Here is a 21,444-nt window from a genome sequence, read left to right on the forward strand (position 1 = left end):
AACAACAAGAAATCCTCACCAAGTCGGGGGCCTGGTTCTACGGCGGTGCTGAGGGACGCAGGTTTGGGCCCCAGGCCAAAGTACGGGGGTCCAGAGCTGTGGACAGGTGAGTACAAGTCTGCTTCTACCTGGATACATTTTCTATGATTCTTCAGGCAGCTGTTGTATCCATATCAAACACTTCCCTAAAAAGTAGTTAGGAGTATTCAAATCAATACAATGATAAGGGTGCCCATACTTTTGCACCGGTCAAATTTTGCTTTAATGCATATTGCACATTTTCTGTTAGTACAATAAACCTCATTTCAATCCTGAAATATTACTGTGTCCATGAGTTATTAGATATATCAAACTGAAATGGCTGTTGCAAACGCCCAAATATTTAGAACTAAAAATGATTAAGATTAATAGGGGTGCCCAAACTTTTTCATATGACTGTAGGATGTGTATGACTAGTACAGATGCACTGGATATCTGCTATCGTCTGTAAAATGGGTTTTAGCTGTTTTTCTGAGCTGGATTACTTGTTGATATTTGGTGACAGGTTGGCGGTGGGCTGGTTAGATAGGTTAAGTCTTGCTGTTTGCTACAATGTGTGTATTGAAATTGAGTCATGAAGCCTAGAATAAAGGTTTAGCTGTGATAGTAACTGTTTTTCTAAACTACCTGTGTTGATAGGGTTGGAGTGGGTTAGCTGTGATGCTAACAACTGAGCTTGGCTGAGTTGGAGCCCTAGTACTTATGGATAAAGCAGCTGGCCTTGGTGAAGTTAGACTGGGTTAGGCATTTCTGGAAACAAGAGGATGATTTTTAGCTGTTTTTCCAAGCTGGATTATTTACTGATGATTAATGACAGGTTTGCTATTTGTTTATCATGTATGTAGGTTCCTATTAACCTAAGCTATAAAACCTAGAATACTAGCATATAGCTGCCCACAGTGAGTTCATTGGGTCTAATTACCCAATACCCGATCAAGCAAATTTTGTTAATATCGTAACAGATATCTGATCCTAGTATTGGATTGATGCATCCCTAATCAAAATGACAACTACAGGTATAAAGCAACTTTTTATATTTATATTCAGAATACGGTTTATGAGTGCTATAAAGTGATTCAAAAACTAATTAATGACATGCTCTGTGTTTAATTGATCTAAATTACTCGCGTTCAACACTTTTTGCTAAAAAAAAGTATTTTAAACTGTACTATTTTAATTAATTTTAGCTTAGGAGCAAATTAATGATTAACTAGCATAGACTTAAAAGCTCATGAAGCCTGAAATGGCAAATTAGCCATAATGGCTGATAGCTAACTGAGCATGCTAACTGTTTTTAGCTGAATTAATCACTAATTGTTGATAACAGATAGATGTCATAATGTGTGGATTATGTCTGTAGTTTAAACAAATCTTTACTTATTGACCTCAGAACAACAGAATGAACAGCTAGCAGCTCAATGCAAGCTAACATCCTAACCGAGCAGTAAGGATTGGAACATGTTAGCCCCACTGCTAACTGGATTCTGAGCTAAATTAATGGCTGCTTTTTGATAGCAGATAGATGGTGCTGTGTTGGTTAGATGAGTAAATTCTGTGGTTTGATATGATATGCGGATTATAGCTTTAGTTTACTTGAGTCTTTAGTTATTGAACTCAGAACAATGGAATGCAGCTCAATGGTAGCTATCATGTTAGCCCTGATGCTAACTGGTTTCTGAGATGAATGAATGTCTGGTTTTTGATATCAGCTGGCCTTGGTGAAGTTAGACTGGGTTAGGCATTTCTGGAAACAAGAGGATGATTTTTAGCTGATTTTCCAAGCTGGATTACTCACTGATGATTAATGACAGGTTTGCTATTTGTTTATCATGTATGTATGGTAGGGGTGTGCCATATCGTATCGTATGCGATAATATTGCCAACATTTTTGAATATCGTGAACGATATTATATTCTAAAATATCGTTCACCCCTAATTAGCACATCAGGGTACTACTTTTCAGGGTACTAAATCACATTACAGTGGTTTTATTAATATAGTGAAAAAATGAGGAAAAACCCAGGTGTTTGATACTGATCAATTGATCCAATCTAAATAGGGCTAAACACTATAATTTAATCCACATATGAGAAACTGGTTGATGAATTACCATTTTCCTTGTATTTTGTATTTTTGTATACAACTATTAATGACTATAAATGACACAGTCTCACATACACACAGATGCACATAGAGAAAAACATCTCTTATCTGTAGACACCTTTGTGATAGGCTTTAAAGGTTTGTCCGTAAATCTTGCCTACGGTGTGTGTGTGTGTGTGTGTGTGTGTGTGTCTGTGATTGTGGCTGTGTGTGTGTGTTTGTGGCAGTGTGTGTTTGTGGCAGTGTGGGGTGTGTGTGTGTAACTATAAGCATGGCCAGCAGCTACAATAGAAAAGTCTGAAACTGCAGCAGTGCATTAGTAAGAGTGCTTTTTCAGTGCTACTGCAGTCTGTGTGTGTGTGTGTGTGTGTGTGTGGGGGGGGGAGACAGGCAGACCGAGGCTCTGTGCCAGTTACCCCTTCAGACAGCGGTGCCAGTTTTAAAGTGGCCTGGCAGCACTGTCACACTCAGTCACCCTCCGTCCAGCAAATCATTAGGAGTCTTTAAGTGGCTCAGGAACTGATGAGAGCAGCTCTTACACAGCGCGCTGGGAGAGAGGTGATAGTGACGATGAGGAACAAGGTGATGGTGATGATGAGGACAGTGCTGGTGGACAGTAATGATAATGGTAAATGTGATAATAATAGTGATGAGGATTATTGTAGTGGTGGATTTTGATGATGGCAGTGATAATGTTTACAATAACAATACTTACCTGCTGCTAATAATGATGATGATAGTGATGGTGGAGATCATAATTGTAATAGTGATAAAAACATTGATGGTAATAGTAATTGTGGTGATCATTTTGATGTTAGTTCTGCAGCTGTTATGGCATTAAATCTTATGGTAATCATTGTAGTGACAATTATAAAAGGGATGATGATAGTAACACTTAGCATTGATTTTTTTGATGATGATAATATTTACGGTGGTGGTTGTAATAGTGATTGTAATAATGATGGTAATAGGGATTGTTATAATAATTAGCATGATGTGATCATGGTGATGTTAGTGATGCTGATGCTGCTAATAATGATGGTAATAGTGATTGTAGTGATGATAATTATGATGGTGTGATAGTGGTGATGATGTTAGTAATGCTGCTGCTCATAATGATTGTAATAGTGATTGTTATAATGATTATGATGATGGTGTGATAATGGTGATGATGTTAGTAATGCTGATGCTAATAATTATGGTAATAGTGATTATTAGGATGATGTGATAATGGTGATGATGTTAGTGCTGCTGATATTGATAGGCATGATGGTAATAGTGATTGCGATAATTATGATGATGTGATAATGGTGATGATAGTGCTGCTTCTGCTGCTGCTAATAATGCTGGTAATAGTGATTGTGATGATAATTGTGAAGATGTGATCATTGTGATCATGTTAGTGCTGCTGATAATGATAGGCATGATGGTAATAGTGATTGTGATAATTATGATGCTGTGATAATGGTGATGATGTTAGTGCTGCTGCTGCTGTTGCTAATAATGATGTAATGGTGATTGTGATGACAATTATGACGATGTGATACTTGTAATGATGGTAGTTCTGCTGCTGCCGATAACAGTAGGTATGATGGTAATAGTGGTTGTGATGATAATTACGGTAATGTGATAATAGTGATGATGTTAGTGCTGCTGATAATAATAAGCATGATGGTAATAGTGATTATGATGTTAAGTATGATTTGATAATGGTGATGATGTTAGTGCTGCTGCTGCTACTGCTAATAATGATGGTTACAGTGATTGTTATAATTATGATGATGTGATAATGGTGATGATGTTAGTGCTGCTGATGCTAATATTGATGGTAATAATGATTGTGATGATAATTATGATGATGCAATCATTGTACTCATGGTAGTTCTGAGGCTGCTGATAGTGATAGACATGATGGTAATAGTGATTGTGGTGATAATTGGGATGATGGTAATGCTGCTGCTCTTGATAAAGATACACTGATTGTGCTGATCGTAGTTCATGATGAAGTGAAAGAGCCTGTGAAAGAGATAATGATGAAGGTTATGATGAGGATGAAGGTGGTGCTGCTGCTGATGGGGACTGTGATGGTGACAGTGATGCTGATGATAATGGCCATAATGTTCATGATGTATTGGTAATGGTGATTGCAACTGTAATCAAATCCATTGGTGAGAATGTTTTTTTGAATGGGTTTTTCCTTTGAAAAAAAATCTTACGTACTGCTGCTTTAAGATAATAGTGAAGATAATGATGATTTTGATTATGATGATGGTGATGATAATGGAAGTAGTGCTGATGAAACTAGAAACCCAAAACACGGAACATGCAGAAACTTATGCAACGGAAATGGAATCTATTGAAATCTAATCTAGTGTGTTTGTGTGTGTGTGTGTGTGCGCTGGGTGCATTCACCACACACAGGACAACTGCTGGAGACTGTATCAGGGACTGAGTCTGCAGCATTGTACCACTTATATATTCTATAAGTAGAACAAGCATTCACACACACACACACACACACACACACACACCAATACACAGACAAATGTGTGCGCTGTAATGGAAAGAAACAAAAAAGGCTGCGGTTACTTTCCTCTGACAGTGCTGCTTAATGGACAGAGAGAGAGAGGGAGAGAGAGGGAGAGAGAGAGAGAGAGAGAGAGAGGAAAAGAGGGGTTGTGTTCATTTGAGCTGTGCTGGTGGAATCTGCTGTGTGAGTTGTTTCCAGTGTTGTTGATTTACAGTAAGAGAGAGATAAAGGAGTGGATTATCTCTGTCTGACTTACTACACTCCTCTATACTGAGACTCACGCAAACCATTCCCTGACGTTCTGATTAGTGCAATATATTTATTATGGTAAATATTTTCTTATGCAAAATGAGCATTCAACAGCCAAATTGTTTCTTATTTTTATTTTTGCTCATTTATTTGTAATTTACTTATTTTTTTTCCCAATTTGGAAGGCCAGTTACTACCGGTCCTAGAGCTGGAAAGTATATTGATGTTTTGTTGCATTGTGATAAATATTCTTATCATATTGACAATAAGCATATCGAGAATATCATCTGTACATTTCATTACTGAGAGTGTACAAAATCCTGTTTAATTGGATGATGTGCATCAGTATTTAAATAAGAATCGCTACACTGTGCCTGAAAGAGCATTTAAAAAAGCAGAATAGTAGAATCTACCCCTGCTGATGGATTTTATCTGCAAATGATAATGATAAATATCGTATTGTGCGAAACATAATCTGTGTATCGTGAAAATGTCTTTAAATATTATGATATAGTATTTTTACCATATCGCCCAGCTCTATCAGTGCTTATTTTGGTACACAAAGGGCAGTGGCTTTTATACTGTTCATATCAATATCAGAAATGTGTCATATTGACCAAGATCACAAGGCCTACTCATTCCCTGTTCAAATCGTCACTGTCCAATGAAAAACAAGTATCTCTAAAACAGCAACTTTACAGGAGAGAGAAAAAAACGTCTAAACTTTTAATGAAAATCAATTTAAAAAGAGTTTTACAGGTAATTTTGAAGTATTTCTATTGGTCCGTTCATCAAGAAATTTAGTCAAAAATGGAGATACTTGTTTTTTAATTGGACAGCGATGATATGAACTCTCCCCCATCACTAAAAGTGCACTCAACACTAGAAAGGTGAAGACTAGCACATGTCTCTTTCAATATATGTTAAGTCAGACCCACCTCTGTTGAAACTGCAGTGTGCTCAAGGGAAAGCGCCAGATCCCCAGCTCTGATTCATCAACTAACAAAAACCCGTGCTAAAAAAAACATCACACCTTAGCCCTATCTCGACGGGATTAGTTTCTTCAGGGGGACGTATGTGAAAAATATCTCACACTTCTACTCAGTGATAAAACTCTTGCATCCGGACTGCAATTAAAAAAAAACAGGCGGACCAATACGTTTTTGGGCTTTCCGGGTCACATGACATCGACTTCAGTAGCTTCTCCATTTTCACTCGCTGTTGTGTTTACATGGATTTCTGTGGAAATGCACGCCCAAATTATGTAATTAAGGTGCGTGGCAGTGGACAAATAGCTATTATATAAAAAGCGAGGTGAAGAAACTCAGAGATGTGTGTCTGGACGGGACTAAAATTCCCGGGGTACCACAGTGGTTAGCAAAAAACAGTAGATAATTCAGCCTTTTTTTTACTCAGATGACGTCTGAGGACCCCCTATAAAAGAGAAAATTACTAATCCCGTCCGGAGAGGGCTTAAGAGGAAATGCCATGAACCCACCCCAGAGAGTGCTCTCTCAGAATGTGCTCTCTCAGACTCCAGCTGCTGATGGCAAAGCATCTTAAGTATCAGGATAGTTTAGGAGCTCAGTTTAGTGTATTACCAACATCAGGAAAAAAACACCCTTACTTTTGTTCAACCAAAATCAGCACAATGTGACAATTGAAGAAGAAAAAAAGATCTGATATGATATGTCAAATTTACACATAAAAAGCTTTGTATTCCTTGTAGAGAAGTATTACCAATAGAATAGGAGCATTGAGCTGTGGAGCACTAGAACTAGAAGTGTTCTCTGCAATGATGGTGGTCCATTTAGTACCTGAGATAAAGTGTGGGTGAGGTGGGCTGCTGATCCTCCAGCACCCTCAACTCCTAATCCTAGTGGTTATGTAACGGAACACAATCAAGAAAATGTAGTAGAAAGCCTTACCTGGACAGTTGAGACAGTTACTCCAACAAAAGCAGGATAAATGATTTTTAAATACCATTGATTTTGTCAGACACAATGAATAAGCAGGTGTTTTTTTTAACCTTTTCAACACAACAGACCTTCTTAACTTTCAATAGATAGTCCATATTTTAGCATAAGTAATTTTGTAGCATTTCTATTGGTCCATTTATCATCACATTTGGCCACAATGTAAAGAAAAACTGCCAGATTCACAATGGGTTGAAAACAAAGTAAAAATGGAGAAAATAAAGCTACAAGGTGATAAAATTCAGTGGCTATGGTGAAATATAGTGTGAAATAACAATATACTGTATATTGACATAATCAGCAACATTGATTATAATAATATTTCAGCAGAATAGGACTGCAACGATTAGTCGATATAATCAACATTGTCGATTATTTAAATTTATCGACTGCAAATTTCATTGTCAACTAATCGTTAATTTGTAACAGTGCTGCATTACACAAAGTGCTGTGGACAGAAGCGCAATGGGAGATGACTCACTCACACAGTTTATAATTACTTAGTCTTAGAAATAGACTTAGTCTATGTCTCCAAAAGTGCACAAACACAAGAGATTGCATATTATTTACTCATTAAATCTCATCAGTAATTTACACATTTAAACAACATATAGACATTTAAATGCCTTTTAAATCTCATGTTCAGCTGTTTCTATTGTGTTTAGAGATGGAGCACATGGCAGAAATAATCGTTGACTAATCAAATAATTGAAAAAATAATCATCAGATTAGTCGACTACCAAAATAATCATTATTTGAAGCCATAAACTGAAATACACAACATGAGATGTTTTTAAGTATTTTCCTTAAAATGACTAGTTTAATTTAATTGATAGTTTGACATAGTAAGATATCAAAACCCTTAAGAGTTAATCTGTGAAGGTGCAGTCCTAAAACATGTAAAAGATGCACTGGAACAAGAACCTCCTCGCTGACAGGAAGCAGAAATGGAGAGCATGACAAAAATAATCTTTGATTGCTCAACTAAATAAAAAAATCCTTAACAGATTAGTCGAGTACAGAAGTGTTCATTAGCTGCAGTAGATATACAGGGTTTAATATAATATGATTTTAACGTGCCATTTAAGTTATTTATTGTATAAAAGTTGATTAAATGAGTAGATTTGATGGAAGATAGAGGAGTTAAAGGAATGCAGGTAGTTACGCGTATAGCGAGCGGTGTGTTCTTGCGCTCGGTGTGTGAGTGCAGTGATTAATGAGGTGATGCAGTCGCCTGCCTCTGGAATTGATTTGAGCCAAACTTCCGCCCACGCTGATAAACACACCCACCCCCCTCCAGCCCCTCTGCTTACCGCTCGCTGGAGTGCTGTGTCGCCGTATTACCATCCTGTATCCACCTCCAGTCCCCACAGCTTCCGCACATCCCGAGCCGGCTGCACCGCTGCGTTTAGCACTGAAGAGGCTTTTCCTTCTCAACGAAAGGCTGCTCAGTCTCTCCCTCTCTTTTGCTCTCTCTCTCTCTCTCTCTCTCTCTCTCTCTCTCTCACTCCACCCCCCCCCCCACTCACCCCTCCCCTCCCTCCACCTCACATCTTCCAGCTGATGCTCCGTCCGTCGGTTAAAAACCTTCCTTCGCTAACTCTCCGCTTTTCCTGCTCAGTCAGAGCATGAAGGAACATCTCCACACTGCTGAGAGCCGCTGCGCTGAACTCGCTCCGTCCCAAAATGGCAGAAAACACGGGACCTGATCTCCCCAGATGTTCCGAGCGCTTTCCTTCAGCACGTACGGAAGAAATGGATCCTTGAGAGAAGCTTAAATGCAGCGTGAAGGAGGCGGAGGTCTGCTCGGTCTCGGCGCTGTGCTGGATGTGCTGTGCCGTGCTGTTTCTTTCCTGAAGAAAAAGGAGTGTTAGAGGGTGGAGGGAAGGAGAGGGAGAGAGGGAAGGAGAGGGAGAGAGAGAAGGAGAGGGAGAGAGAGAGAAAAAGAGAGGAATAGAGGAGGTGAAGATGCAGTTTGAGACATTGCGACAGTTTTGCAGCTCCGTTTTATCTCATTTTAACGGAGCGTTCACGCCTGAGAGCATTTTGGAGACGGAGCTTGCGGAGCAGGAGCGGAGCAGAGGGTGAGTGTTCGTGTGTGCGTGTGTGTGTGTGTGTGTGTGTGTGTATGAGAGAATGAGAAAGAGAGAGCGCGAGAGCGAAAGAGAGAGAGAGAGAGAGAGTGTGTGTATCTCTGAAGCTTCAGCACCGGCTGGTAACAGCGCTTCCAGCAGGCACTGTGTGTCTCTTTTTCCTCCATTACACCGCTTTCAGGAGAGAAACTGCAGGATATGATGTGTTTCTTATGTGAACGGTGAGTCTGAGCTTTCTGTTCTAAACGCTAAACCTTCCCGCTAAACAGAAGAAAATCACAGCATCTAATCTAATTTATCTGCTCCTGCCTAGATTGTAAGTAGGGTTGGAAAGATATGGCTGAAATTTCTTACACAATATGTTCCTTTCATTTCTGTATAATTCTGTATATTCATGTTCTGGTCTCAATATGAACATAGCCAGAGAAAAACTGCCATATTCAGGTTTCTCGTTTAAAGCATCGCTGCAAAACGAAGGGGACAGTAGCGAGCCGACGGACGACCTAGTTGGTGGGCAGTTCATCGAAATGACAATCCTGCTTCTTAGAGTCTGTCACCAGAGCAAATGTTTTTTTTAGTTAGCAGCCGGTGATCTCTTACCAAGAGGTACACTAACCAAAAATAACCTCTGAGAGCCTTTCTCACAATTTAGTTAGGCCAATTGTCCCACCCATTCAGCTGTATATCCCCCATCACAGGTGAGACCACAACACCAGGAGGAGGGCCTCCTGCTCCGACACATGTAAAGTCACCCACTGCCTCTTTTCTAACTGCTGCCGATGTAGCATTACTGAGTAGCATCACAGTGCGCTCGGAGAAAAGCACAGAGACTCGGTTCCAATACACCAGGTCACAGACGCCTCGTGCTGATCGACATCACCCTTTAGAATGATGAGGGTGAAAAGCGCCATCTACCCATCCAGAGAGAGCAAGGCCAGTTGTGCTTTCTCAGGTCACCGGCAGCTGACGGCAAGCTGCATGATCAGGATTCGAAACCGAGATCTCCCGAACATAGTGCCAGCGCTTTAGGCCGCTGGAACACTCGAAACCCTGAGAGCCTTTTTATGTAGGACAGTGGGAAAAGCAGTTTACACCCTCTTGTGGCCAATGAATCATATCAGATTATGGTTGTTTTTAATTATACAGCTTTTGAAAAAAATGAACCACTTAAAAAAATGATGAGTTTCTTTGTTTTTTTTCTAAATTAGAAACCTCTGGAATATAATCAAGAGAAAGATGAATGATCACAACCATCAAACCAAGCTAAACTGCTTTACTTTTTGCACCAGGAGTGGCATAACATTATCCAAAAGCAGTGTGTAAGACTGGTGGAGGAGAACATGCCAAGATGGATGAAAAATATTTTTATTAGATTAACCATTTCTCATTTTCTGCAAATAAATGCTCTAAATGACAATATTCTTATTTGGAATTTGGTAGAAATGTTGTTCGTAGTTTATAAAATCAAACAACAATGTTCATTTTACTCAAACATATACCTATAAATAGCAACATTACAGAAACTAATTCAGAAACTGAATCTCTTAATTTTTTTCCAGAGCTGTATTTGTATTACATATAATATTATATTCAGTCCACTGATTTTGAACAATATCTGACTGATATTAATACTGAATATTAAATCGACACACTCCTTATCTTTTACATTGACTTCTATTGACTTCAAGTTAAAACTTTTTTTTTTTTCTGTAAGGTTGAAACTCTAAAGATGAGGTTTATGCCTGACAACAGTGACATAATGATATTTCACTTGTTTGATGGTAATAAATCCTGATAAATTCTCATGACAGGTTCATTTATTGGATCGTGGGTACTTTATAATATCAGACTGTGCAGTATTTCAAATCTGAAATATAACTTCCACTTCCACCTTTTTTCTGGCTGCATTACGGTCTGCCAGTTTCTTACTCACTGTTTCTGTTCCTGTTTCCATTATGAAGATTAGAAAAAAGAACAGCAGCCACATTGACCATGTCCAAATCTAAAACTGACAATCTATACAGTGTAGATTAGTCATGGTAGCAGGTTAACCACAGTAACAATTGCTCTGTGTGATTCTTCAAATCATGGACTGGACAAACTCAGGACATATAAGCTGTTTCTCATCAACTTTTCTCTAGAATTAAATGTTTGACATTTCTGTATAAACCCAGGAATTTACATAAAAATGATATAAAACAGTCTTTGACTCAGAGAAGAGATCAGAAGAGTGTCAATGCAAAGGTTATTTAATGATTTACATTTTTATAAGACTAGTCTGTGCTTAACTGACTGGATTCAAACAACTTATCAGTAATGGAGCTACAACACACAAAATGGGTGAAACAGTATTTGAATTGTAACCATTAAGTTGCCATCCCTGTGCTTACATTGCCTTGTACATTCCCTGTACAATTTTGTGTTATTTTTATCTGCAACTTAAAGGAGAAATCCGGTGTAAAATGGACTTGGGTTGTAGTGAAACATGAGAATGAGTATAACCTTTTGTTGAATAGCCCACCTTCGTTTTTGCTTCAGAATCCAGAAATACAGTGCTTTTAGCTGATGCTTCTAACAGACCTACAATGCTAGTGATAGGGGCATATGGGAAATTGCTATTTTTTACACGATTAACCCTCCTGTTATGTTCATTTGTCAGTAACAGCAATAGTGTTCCGGATCAATTTGATCCGGTGCATGTTTAATTATCCCATTAATATCCAAAATAATAATTCTTCAAAATAATGATTATTCAAAAAAATCCAAACAAGCTGTGTAAATATTTTTTTTACTAACTACATTTCTAATTATTCTATCAGTATTTAGTGCAATGGTATTCCTTACCTCTAACAGGATAACAACTCGTTTTTCAAAAAACAAAAAGAGATGTTCAACTTTTTTAATGTTTTGCTATTTTACTACTTGAAAGACTTGAAAGACCAATATATTAGATATAATAGCTTTACATAACATTAAAAAAATAACTTTGAATTGTGTTGTAGTTTTTGTTTATTGCACGGGGTTATATGTTGATTACACTAATTAGGGCAGGCAGAAGGAGTTTAATACTGAGAAGATATTTTTAACTATTTTTCCTAGATCTTCAAACTTTTAAACTGGTCAGTTTGTCCCATAACATAACAGGAGGGTTATCAAGCTCAGAGTAGCTCTACACTTTATTGGTAGCATTCCGAGGGCCCTGATATTTAAAACAAGGCACATTTAAAAAGATGCACAGGTAGTTTATTAAAAACACTCTTTATTCATACAATACCGCATTCTAGTAGTAAAATGTGGAGCTACTGTCAGCTAATAGTGTAAAAATAGAGATTTCTTTGCATGAGCAACATTATGCCCCTATCGCTAGCAATGTAAGTCTGTTGGGAGCTAGGTGTGGGCGATATGGCTCTAAAATAATATCATGATATTTCATGGTATTTTCATGATAACCATACTTTTGGCGATATGACAAAACACTGAATTAGAAAAATTTGTTTGAATTTTATTATTGCATTTAATATGATATGGCTAACTGAGATATTTAAAAAAAAAAGAATTTTATCAGATTTGTACAGAAGTCAATGATCCAGAATGTCATGATAATAATAATGCACTCCAAGTATACCCATATATCCAGGAATAAAGTAAAGTAAATGATACTGGACAGATATAATCTGTCTCTAGTAGATATATAATGGAAAATGAGAACAGTGTGATTTTTTTCTTTTGCTAAAAACAGCAAAAAAGTAGTACCCTGATTTGATAATTAGAAGTGGGTGTTATGGTACGATATTTCAGGTATGATATTGTTCACGATATTATTTTTTTTTGCCGATATTATCACGTACGATATGATATGGCACACCTCTATTGGGAGCATTGGCTAAAATTGCTGTATTTAATAATGTTGGTAGTAACTGGAGGTGTTTCACTTCACTCCAAGTCTATTTCACACCAGATTTCTCCTTTAAGACAAAAACTTCAGTCACTGAATGTTCTATGGCAGATTGGCTGCACTTTGGGTAATGGGGATTTCTGTGTAAAAATAATTTCAGACTCAGAAACTTCCACTTTAAATGTATGGCGCCGCACTCGCACTACCTTAGATTACCTCTGCTTCTGTCTATTCAGCGAAATCCACAGGCCAGACCTGATTCAGGTACGGCGTAGACGTGCCTTTTTCTTCTAAACTCCGTCCAGGACTGAGCGAGTGAATATTTCAGGGTTCATTAAGGCACCGGTTCAGGAGAGGAAAGGCCTGTGCTATTTATAACTGAGGCACATAACCTGCAGAAAAAAATGAATCCAGGGTTTTTTCAGGCCTTGGAGTCGTGAAGCGTAATGCGTAATATCATGATTTATTCAGACAGTGGATGGGCATACTTTTATCTCATACTGGTCCAGTTAAATACCCTCCATTTCCTCTGCTTTCTACATTGTTATCCCATTAAAGCATTACTGCTACATGTGCCTCTGTTCCGCAGGTCACGGATTGTATCCCTGTATTCTTAATATTGGGAGTTTAGGGTCATTTCGCTGTGTCTTGACCTACTGGATGTTTTTTAGAAATGCGTTAAATTTAATTTATTTTATCAGCAGTTTAGGGAAAATGACCATGAATGTGCAATGCAGTCTACAGCTTATCTATGCTCTGTGCGATTCTGTGGATTTGGGATATTGGAGTGCCGAGAGAGCTATAGCATCCTGAGATTTCAGGATTAACTTGAACTGCTAGAAATATTTTCCTTTTGCCTCTTTCGTACTAGCCCGTGTTTCGCCATGACATGATAACACCTCACAACTTACTAGGGATTTAACAAAATATCCATATCATGATAAATATTGTATAATTTTTGTTTGCGATACATTATTAGTATATATTTTTACCCCCAATGTGCCTTCTAAAGTTACTGCTTCCTTACTCCACATGGTGGCGCTAATAAATTAAATATAGGGTAAACCTGCTGGGTGGAATATTAGTTGTTAAATTCTGTGAATTTCTTGGTATTTCCTTCTTTAGGAGTATTTATCCTCTTCAGTCACACAGATGCTGTGAAATATCGTAAAGAATTGTCTTGTGATATATTTCGAGTATGACAGAATCATAGTATCATGAAATCATCGTTATCATGTGCAATGTATTGTGATAGTATTGTATAATGAGGTGACATGTGATTCAGACCTATACCACCAATGATGGCATAGTTACCTTAAAAAATGATCTGAGTTATTTTATTAGTTACATTTATTAGCTGGCAACAAAACACCCCCGCCTCCTCAACATAAAAATGACAACCAGTTTTGCCAATGCTCACTTTATTGGTAGCTTTGCACCACCTGGTGGAACTTGCTCTTTAAGTTTGATTGTGTCGTGCTGCCGCTCCAAATGTTTCTTTAAAATTTGAAGCTAGACAACACTTTGTCTCCAGTGCAGAGTGTACAATGAACATTGATATTGTCATCTTTAGCTCTTTAACCCTTTCAGACCTGAATTATGTCCAGTGAAAAAAATGTAAGAATGCTGTTTTCTGGGGGGCGTCAGCGGTCTAAAGCGCTGCCACTATGAGCAGGTGGTTGCAGGTTCGAACCCCCGCAGCTTTGACATCAAGCTGCCGGCTCTCAGAGGGAGCACGATTGGCCCTGCTCCCTCTGGGTGGGTAGATGGCGCTCTCTCCCCACATCACTCCTACGGTGATGTCTGCAGCACAGGGCGTCTGTGAGCTGATGTACCGGAACCGAGCTGCTGCGCTTTCCTCCGAGCGCGCTGGCTTCTCAGTAATGCTGCATCAGCAACAGCTCGAAAAGAAGCGGTGGCTGACTTCACATGTATCGGAGAAAGCATGTGCTACTCTTCACCCTCCTGGTGTGTTGGGGCATTACTAGTGATAGGGGGATTCCTAATGAGTGGGTTGGGTAATTGGCCATGTAAATTGGGGAGAAAATGGAAAAAAAAAGAATGTTGTTTTCTGTCTGTAATGCACAGAAATGTAGACTCTACTATATATTCTACTATAAAATCTATATTAGCAAATAAATCGGATTCATTTAAATACTTAATAGTTTTCTTCATTCCCATTGCATTTGAAGCATGTGTGTAATATTTTATATTTCCCTAAATAGTAAAACAAAACATGGTTAAAATGTGTTCTAAATCACATTAAAATAGTACAAATTAACTGGTACTTTGCCTCAATGGCTTTAGTACTACTGTTCATCCAGTGCAGTGGGCAGGGACGAGTTACTGTTTCATTGGTTTATAAACGTTCTAATTGGCTCGTTCATGGTCTATTCTGATGGACAACAGCTCTCAAATAGTGTTATGTGCAACAAAGCATTTTAAATTAGAGAAAATACATGATGTCCATTGTGATGGATGCGGGGTCTGCAAGGGTTAACTCAAAATAGTGGCTGTATTTTCAGATAGAAAACAACTAGAGTTGTTCTCATGCTGAAAATGTGACTTAATTGTCGTGTAGACCGGATGCCACTGCCAGAGTCACAAGAAGAAAGCAAAAATATATCTTTTTACAAAGAAAAATAACAAAAAATAGTAACACACAGTAATTTGGATAAGTAACTTTAATCTGATCACTGGATTGGAAATACTGAAAAAAGTGGTTTGATTAGGGTAATGAGTTACTAAGTGACATCACTACATACCACTTATTCAGATGTGGGGGTTCCTAAGCCCTAAAGCCATCCTATGAGGCAACACTTCATGATTCATTTACATATTGCAGTCCTACGACTTCTGGCATATCAGTCTGAACTTTAATTTTATGAATAATTGTCTGTGCTACATCCAAAACTGGGTTTAAGAATGTTAAGAATAAGAATTAAGTACTATACTGTTTACACTGTATACATGTTTGGAACATTAGGCAGTATTAATACCTGTTTTGATAGGAAATTAACACTCTGTGTGGAAGTAGTCATTTATAGGTGTTGAGTATAGTATAGCGCCCCGTGTTTCAGCATTGTTTGAGACTAAGTCCGCAGATCAATACACTCCCAGTGTCCCAGTGAATAGTGCTGCAGCTCGATTACTCCTACCACATGCTATCCAGTGACAAATGGATTCTGGGAATGTGTGATTGTTGCATGGGTGTGTGAGTGTGTGAGAGTGTGTGTGTAAGAGATACAGTGTATGAGTTTGAATAGTCTTATTGTGAAACAGATGCGATTGATTTTCACATATACTCACTTTGGTGTATCCACATTACAAGTTTGGGAACACTTTGCTGAATGGGAGAGGAAATAAAGCTATACAGTTCATTTAGAATCATCTCATGATAACTGACATAAACTTTCAGAACATTTACTCTATATAGAGATTTAGCCTCAAATAGGGTTGGGCAATATTTAATCGTATTGTGGTAAATCTCAATATTGTGATTCACAGTATATAATATATAATTTTCTATGCAGTGGATATCATTACTCATGGATACCACTAAAGAAGACATCCCTTGTGGAATAAAAAAGCAGTGGTGTGCAGTGAGGCCCTTCTAACACTTCAGAGAAGGGGTGACAATAAATGCATGTAAATAATTACATAATTTTTAATCAGGAAATATATATCATAGCTATTGTAAGTGTATGAATTTATTTTATAAATTAACTAAAATAAAAAAACAGCAACTGATTTAAAGCATTGCTATCGGACTCTTATGTGACTGACAGCAGTACTGACCAATCAAAGCTTTTTAAATGGCTTCTGCCCCCACGTGTCTGCGTGCCCCTTCTCCTGATTTTTTGAAGGGTGTAGTAATGAATCTATTAGCAAAGTCAAAGGACAATCTAACCAATCAGATTCATGATTTTCACTCCAGGGGCGGAGCCATGGCTGTCTAACCCCTTCTCAGTGCTGTGTTGAAGGTGTTACGCATTGCTTAGTGTAAAACGGAGCTCATGCTGGATTAATTCAATAGTTAGCTAATTATAATGGAATTGCGACTGTAAATAAGACAGATATTGTGTCATATTATATTAAAAGTACTTTTTAAAGGCTGTCTTTCAACGTGAAACTAATTCACAATAATTGGCTGCCTGACTGGTGAGTTTTTGTGTGTACTTAATGTTTTGGCTGCTCTGGTGTACTGTAGACATACAAATGAGTGATCTTTGTTGAACGCCTGAGAGCAGAGATGTGTAACATACTGTAATGTATAGAACATACATGATCACAGCAGTTACTGAGCTAGAGAGTTTATAGTTTTTATCTCAATAAATATTGTGCATGGTGAAAATTTCGTCTGTAAACATAATGACGCAATATTTTTGCCCAGCCCTAGCCAATGTGTCAGTTATAAAATAACTTTCACTGGACAGGGAAACATTCTTAAAGCCCCTTCTCCATCTCTACCTTTTCTCTGTCCTGTAACTAGAGTTTAGATCGGCGCTCTGACGCTGTTGTGATTATTACACCAGAGTTTTATATAAAATAAAAATAGAATTAAAAAACAGATGCCTACATCTCGGACTATTTTCTGGAGCCCGACCCGACCCGAGGAATGTGGTGGGAAATCTCGGGGCAGAGAATCTAAGCTCTACCTGTAACAGAGATTCTGATCCAGTTGTGAGACCCCAGTCTAGCCTGTGTTGAGTGCAGCTGAGCTAACAACCGCAGACTCTCCTCTCCTCTCCACACGGGTTCTCCTGAACTTTTCAGACCATCTGCCTGCTTTATCAGCACAATCATTCCAAACCCACATCCAGCCCGGGTCCGTTCTCTCTGTTTCTGCAGCCACAGCTAATACTGCTTCAGCGGGATCCGCCCACTCAGCTGGCCAACTTCCTCAGCACAACTTTCAACAGTGCTGTGTTGACCAGAGGAGTAGGAGGGTTGTCCCTGCTGAGTCTTCTGTACTTCTAAAGGTTCTTTTTTTACAGCTCATCTCTTACAGAGATTTTCTCGACATAGGCTACTAGGTTCACTTTATCACATTACCAGGCTGAAGTGGCTGAAGTGATTTATTTATTTTTTTTGCTCAATGTGGCTCAAATCTGATTTGAATCACTTTCATAAGTGGTCCTAAATCGGATACATATCAGATCCATGGAGATGGAACATGAATGTGAACGATCAAATGGGAATTCATGCATCTATTTGCTTTTACGCATGCGTAAAGAGAGATTCTTTCTTATTCCCACTTATCTCTTGGTGCAGCTGTGCAGCTATAGCTGCAAAAACAGCAAAAGCAAACCGCCTGCCCTTTTTTCTCCTCCTCGACCTGAGCATGAACCAACTGTTTGCTGTTTCTCCACTCCAGCAAAAGATGATCCACATATGAGCTGCTAATGCAGCGCATCCATTTCCCTTTATAAAACTACGAGTCGTCTCTCAAATATAATACTTATTTGTTGTTGGTAAAAAAGGCGATGTTTATACAGTTATCAATGTGCACATGTGAGGCGTTTCAGGAACAGATTCGTTGTTCACATTACACACAGATACAGCTCACTTACATTTGTGAATGTGAACCGCCAAGATATCAATAGCGCACGGCCTACTCTAAACCGGAAACAACCGTCTACCTGGAGGACTGCATCGGCCACTACAGCATTAACACAGGACAGAGTGCCAATCCCTGGACACACTCTGGGCACATAGTGAAACATACATTTTTTATACACACACAATATACATATCGTCGCTGTCCAAGGAAAAACACGTATCTCCAAAACAGCAACTTTACAGGAGAGAGAAATAAAACATTTCATTAGAAGTCAATGTAAAAAGAGTTTATTTCAGGTCATTTTGAAGAGTTTCTATTGGTCCGTTCATCAAGAAATTGTGGCACAGTGTAAGGGACAATTCGTCTGTTCAAATGATGTAGTAAACTAAAAATCAACAAAAATGGAGATAAGTGTTTTTCGTAGGACAGCAACGGTATACAAATCAATTTAGTGTATTCAATTTGTCTAATTATCTATATGTTTTTGAACTGCGGGAGGAAACCGGAGTCCCTGGAGGAACACCCACGCAGATACAGGGAGAACATCAAAGTCAAAGTGGTTTTTATTGTCATTTCAGCTATATACAGAGTACACAGTGAAACGAAACAACGTTCCTCCAGGGACCATGGTGCACATAAACACAGTGTATACAGAACAATAGTGCAACAGTACAAAAGTGCAGACAGACAATACAACACAATACAGACAAAGAATAATAAATAACAAGACAGTGTGCAAATTATGCAGTGTGCAAAAAGTGTGCAAAAAAGACCAGTGAGGTAGTAATTACCTCTATTACACAGTGTGCAATAGAGTCCAGTGAGGTAGTAGGGTTTTTAGTGCTTTCCATTTTCTGGGGTAAGTGGGGTAAGAGTGTGTGTGCATGTACAGAAAAACCATCAGTTCAGTCTCTGCAGTTGAGGAGTCTGATGGCTTGGGGTAGAAGCTGTTGCAGAATCTGGTCGTGCTGGACCGGATGCTGCGGTACCTTCTTCCCGAAGGCAGGAGGGAGAACAGTTCGTGTGAGGGATGAGTGGGGTCATTCACAATGCTGGTTGCTTTGCGGATGCTGCGGGTGGTGTAGATGTCCGTGATGGAGGGGAGAGAGAAGCCAATGATCCTCTCAGCTGTCCTCACAATACGCTGGAGGGTCTTGCGGTCAGAGACGGTGCAGGTCCCAAACCAGGCAGTGATGCAGCTGCTCAGGATGCTCTCAATGGTCCCTCTATAGAAGAGTGTGAGGATGGGTGGAGAGAGACGGGCCTTTCTCAGCTTCCGGAGGAAGTAGAGACGCTGCTGGGCTTTCTTGGCTGTAGAGCTGGTGTTCAGGGTCCAGGTGAGGTTATCTGCTAAGTGGACACCAAGGAACTTGGTGCTCTTAACAATCTCCACAGAGGACCCGTCGATGTTGAGTGGAGAGTGGGTGTGTTGTGCTCTCCTGAAGTCAACAACCATTTCCTTTGTCTTGTCCACATTCAGGTGAAGGTTGTTGACTGTACACCAGTCTGTCAGCCGCTGCACCTCCTCTCTGTATGCTGACTCGTCGCCTTTGGTAATGAGACCCAGCACGGTTGTATCATCGGCGAACTTGATAAAGCTGTTAGAACTGTTTTTTGCAGCACAGTCATGAGTCAGCAGGGTGAACAGCAGAGGACTCAGGACACTGCCCTGGGGGGCCCCAGTGTTCAGTGTGATGGTGCTGGAGGTGCTGCCCCCGAACCGGACTGACTGGGGTCTCCCCGTCAGAAAGTCCAGGATCCAGTTGCAGAGGGGGGTGTTGAGGCCGAGCGAGCTTAGCTTCCTGATGAGGTTCTGTGGGATGATGGTGTTGAATGCTGAACTGAAGTCTATAAACAGCATTCTGACGTAAGTGTCCTTCTTCTCCAGGTGGGTGAGGGAGAGATGAAGAGTAGTGGTGATGGCATCGTCCGTGGAGCGATTGGGACGATACGCAAACTGCAGGGGGTCCAGTGAAGAGGGCAGTTGTGTCTTGATGTTCCTCATGACTAGCCTCTCGAAGCACTTCATGATGATGGGTGTAAGTGCAACGGGACGGTAGTCATTGAGGCAGGACACTGTGGACTTCCACCCAGAAACTCCACCCAGATAGGGACTTGAACCCAAGACCCCAGTGCTGGGAGGCAAACGTGCTAACCACTAAACCACCGTGCTGTATAATGCCCAGTCGTGTACTGTGTGCACTATATTACTTCACCAATAAAATCACCAATCACAGTTCTGTAGTGTAATATGTCCAATTTGACAATAATCTACTCCGACTTTAGAAGTCGTGTAGCGTATAAAATGGTGCTGCTAAGTTGTAACTAGCTGGTTAGTATGGTGTTGTTAGGTGGTTATTATGGCTTTCATTTATATCATATAGCATCCTTTAACGTGCATCTTATAAAATAAGAACAGAATAACTGCTGGGCTTAGTTTTAAGTGTATTATGTAAAGTTAATCTTACATGGCAAAACCCACACAGATTTTTATTGTTCAGATCCCTAAAGTACAGTCTGCGTATGTGTATGTGGGAGTGTGTGTTGGTGTGTGTGTGTGTCAGTGTGTGTGTGCGCGTGCTGCAAATGCTCTAATGAATTAGCCTCCACATTTACCTCTTTCCCTCGGCGGAATCGATCGCGGAGCCGCTGTGTTTTCTCCTGCGTTTATTCTCTTTCTCTCTCTGGCTTTAAAACCGCCGGCTCCGTGTGCCAGATCCTTTTAATGGCCGTCCAAACAGATCGATGGACAAACCCACGGACTGCACCGCCATGCCAAAGCTGATGATTCCTCCTGTACAGTGGTGATGTATCAGGAGACGCTCTGGCGCACGCAGAGCCCCGAGGCTTCTGGTCTCCCTCCAGAACCGGAGCTTCATAAAGATAACGAGACAGTGGCTAAATGAGTTAAAGCTTGGATCAGAACCTCAACCTTGGAACCTTGTGTCTAAAAAAAAAAAAGGCCCGCGATATTTATATCATTTACCTAATATAGA

The 21,444-nt window shown here is 39.6% G+C and overlaps 1 protein-coding gene across 5 annotated transcripts in view; it reads left to right on the forward strand.

Annotated features, from left to right (window-relative positions):
• Positions 1-21,444, forward strand: part of rims2b (regulating synaptic membrane exocytosis 2b) — a 208,186-nt gene that overhangs the window by 39,559 nt on the left and 147,183 nt on the right. For 4 of the 5 annotated variants that reach the window (XM_049476387.1, XM_049476388.1, XM_049476390.1 and 1 more), the window contains one exon: positions 1-106. This exon is cut by the window's left edge and continues 28 nt beyond it. In XM_049476387.1, the coding sequence (XP_049332344.1) occupies positions 1-106 (106 nt within the window). Of the gene's footprint in view, positions 107-8,443; positions 8,982-21,444 lie in introns of those variants that run through there. The other variant, XM_049476391.1, reaches the window with a different exon arrangement.

Source organism: Astyanax mexicanus, chromosome 3 (genome assembly GCF_023375975.1).
Source record: "Astyanax mexicanus isolate ESR-SI-001 chromosome 3, AstMex3_surface, whole genome shotgun sequence".
Classification (NCBI taxonomy): Eukaryota; Metazoa; Chordata; class Actinopteri; order Characiformes; family Acestrorhamphidae; genus Astyanax; species Astyanax mexicanus.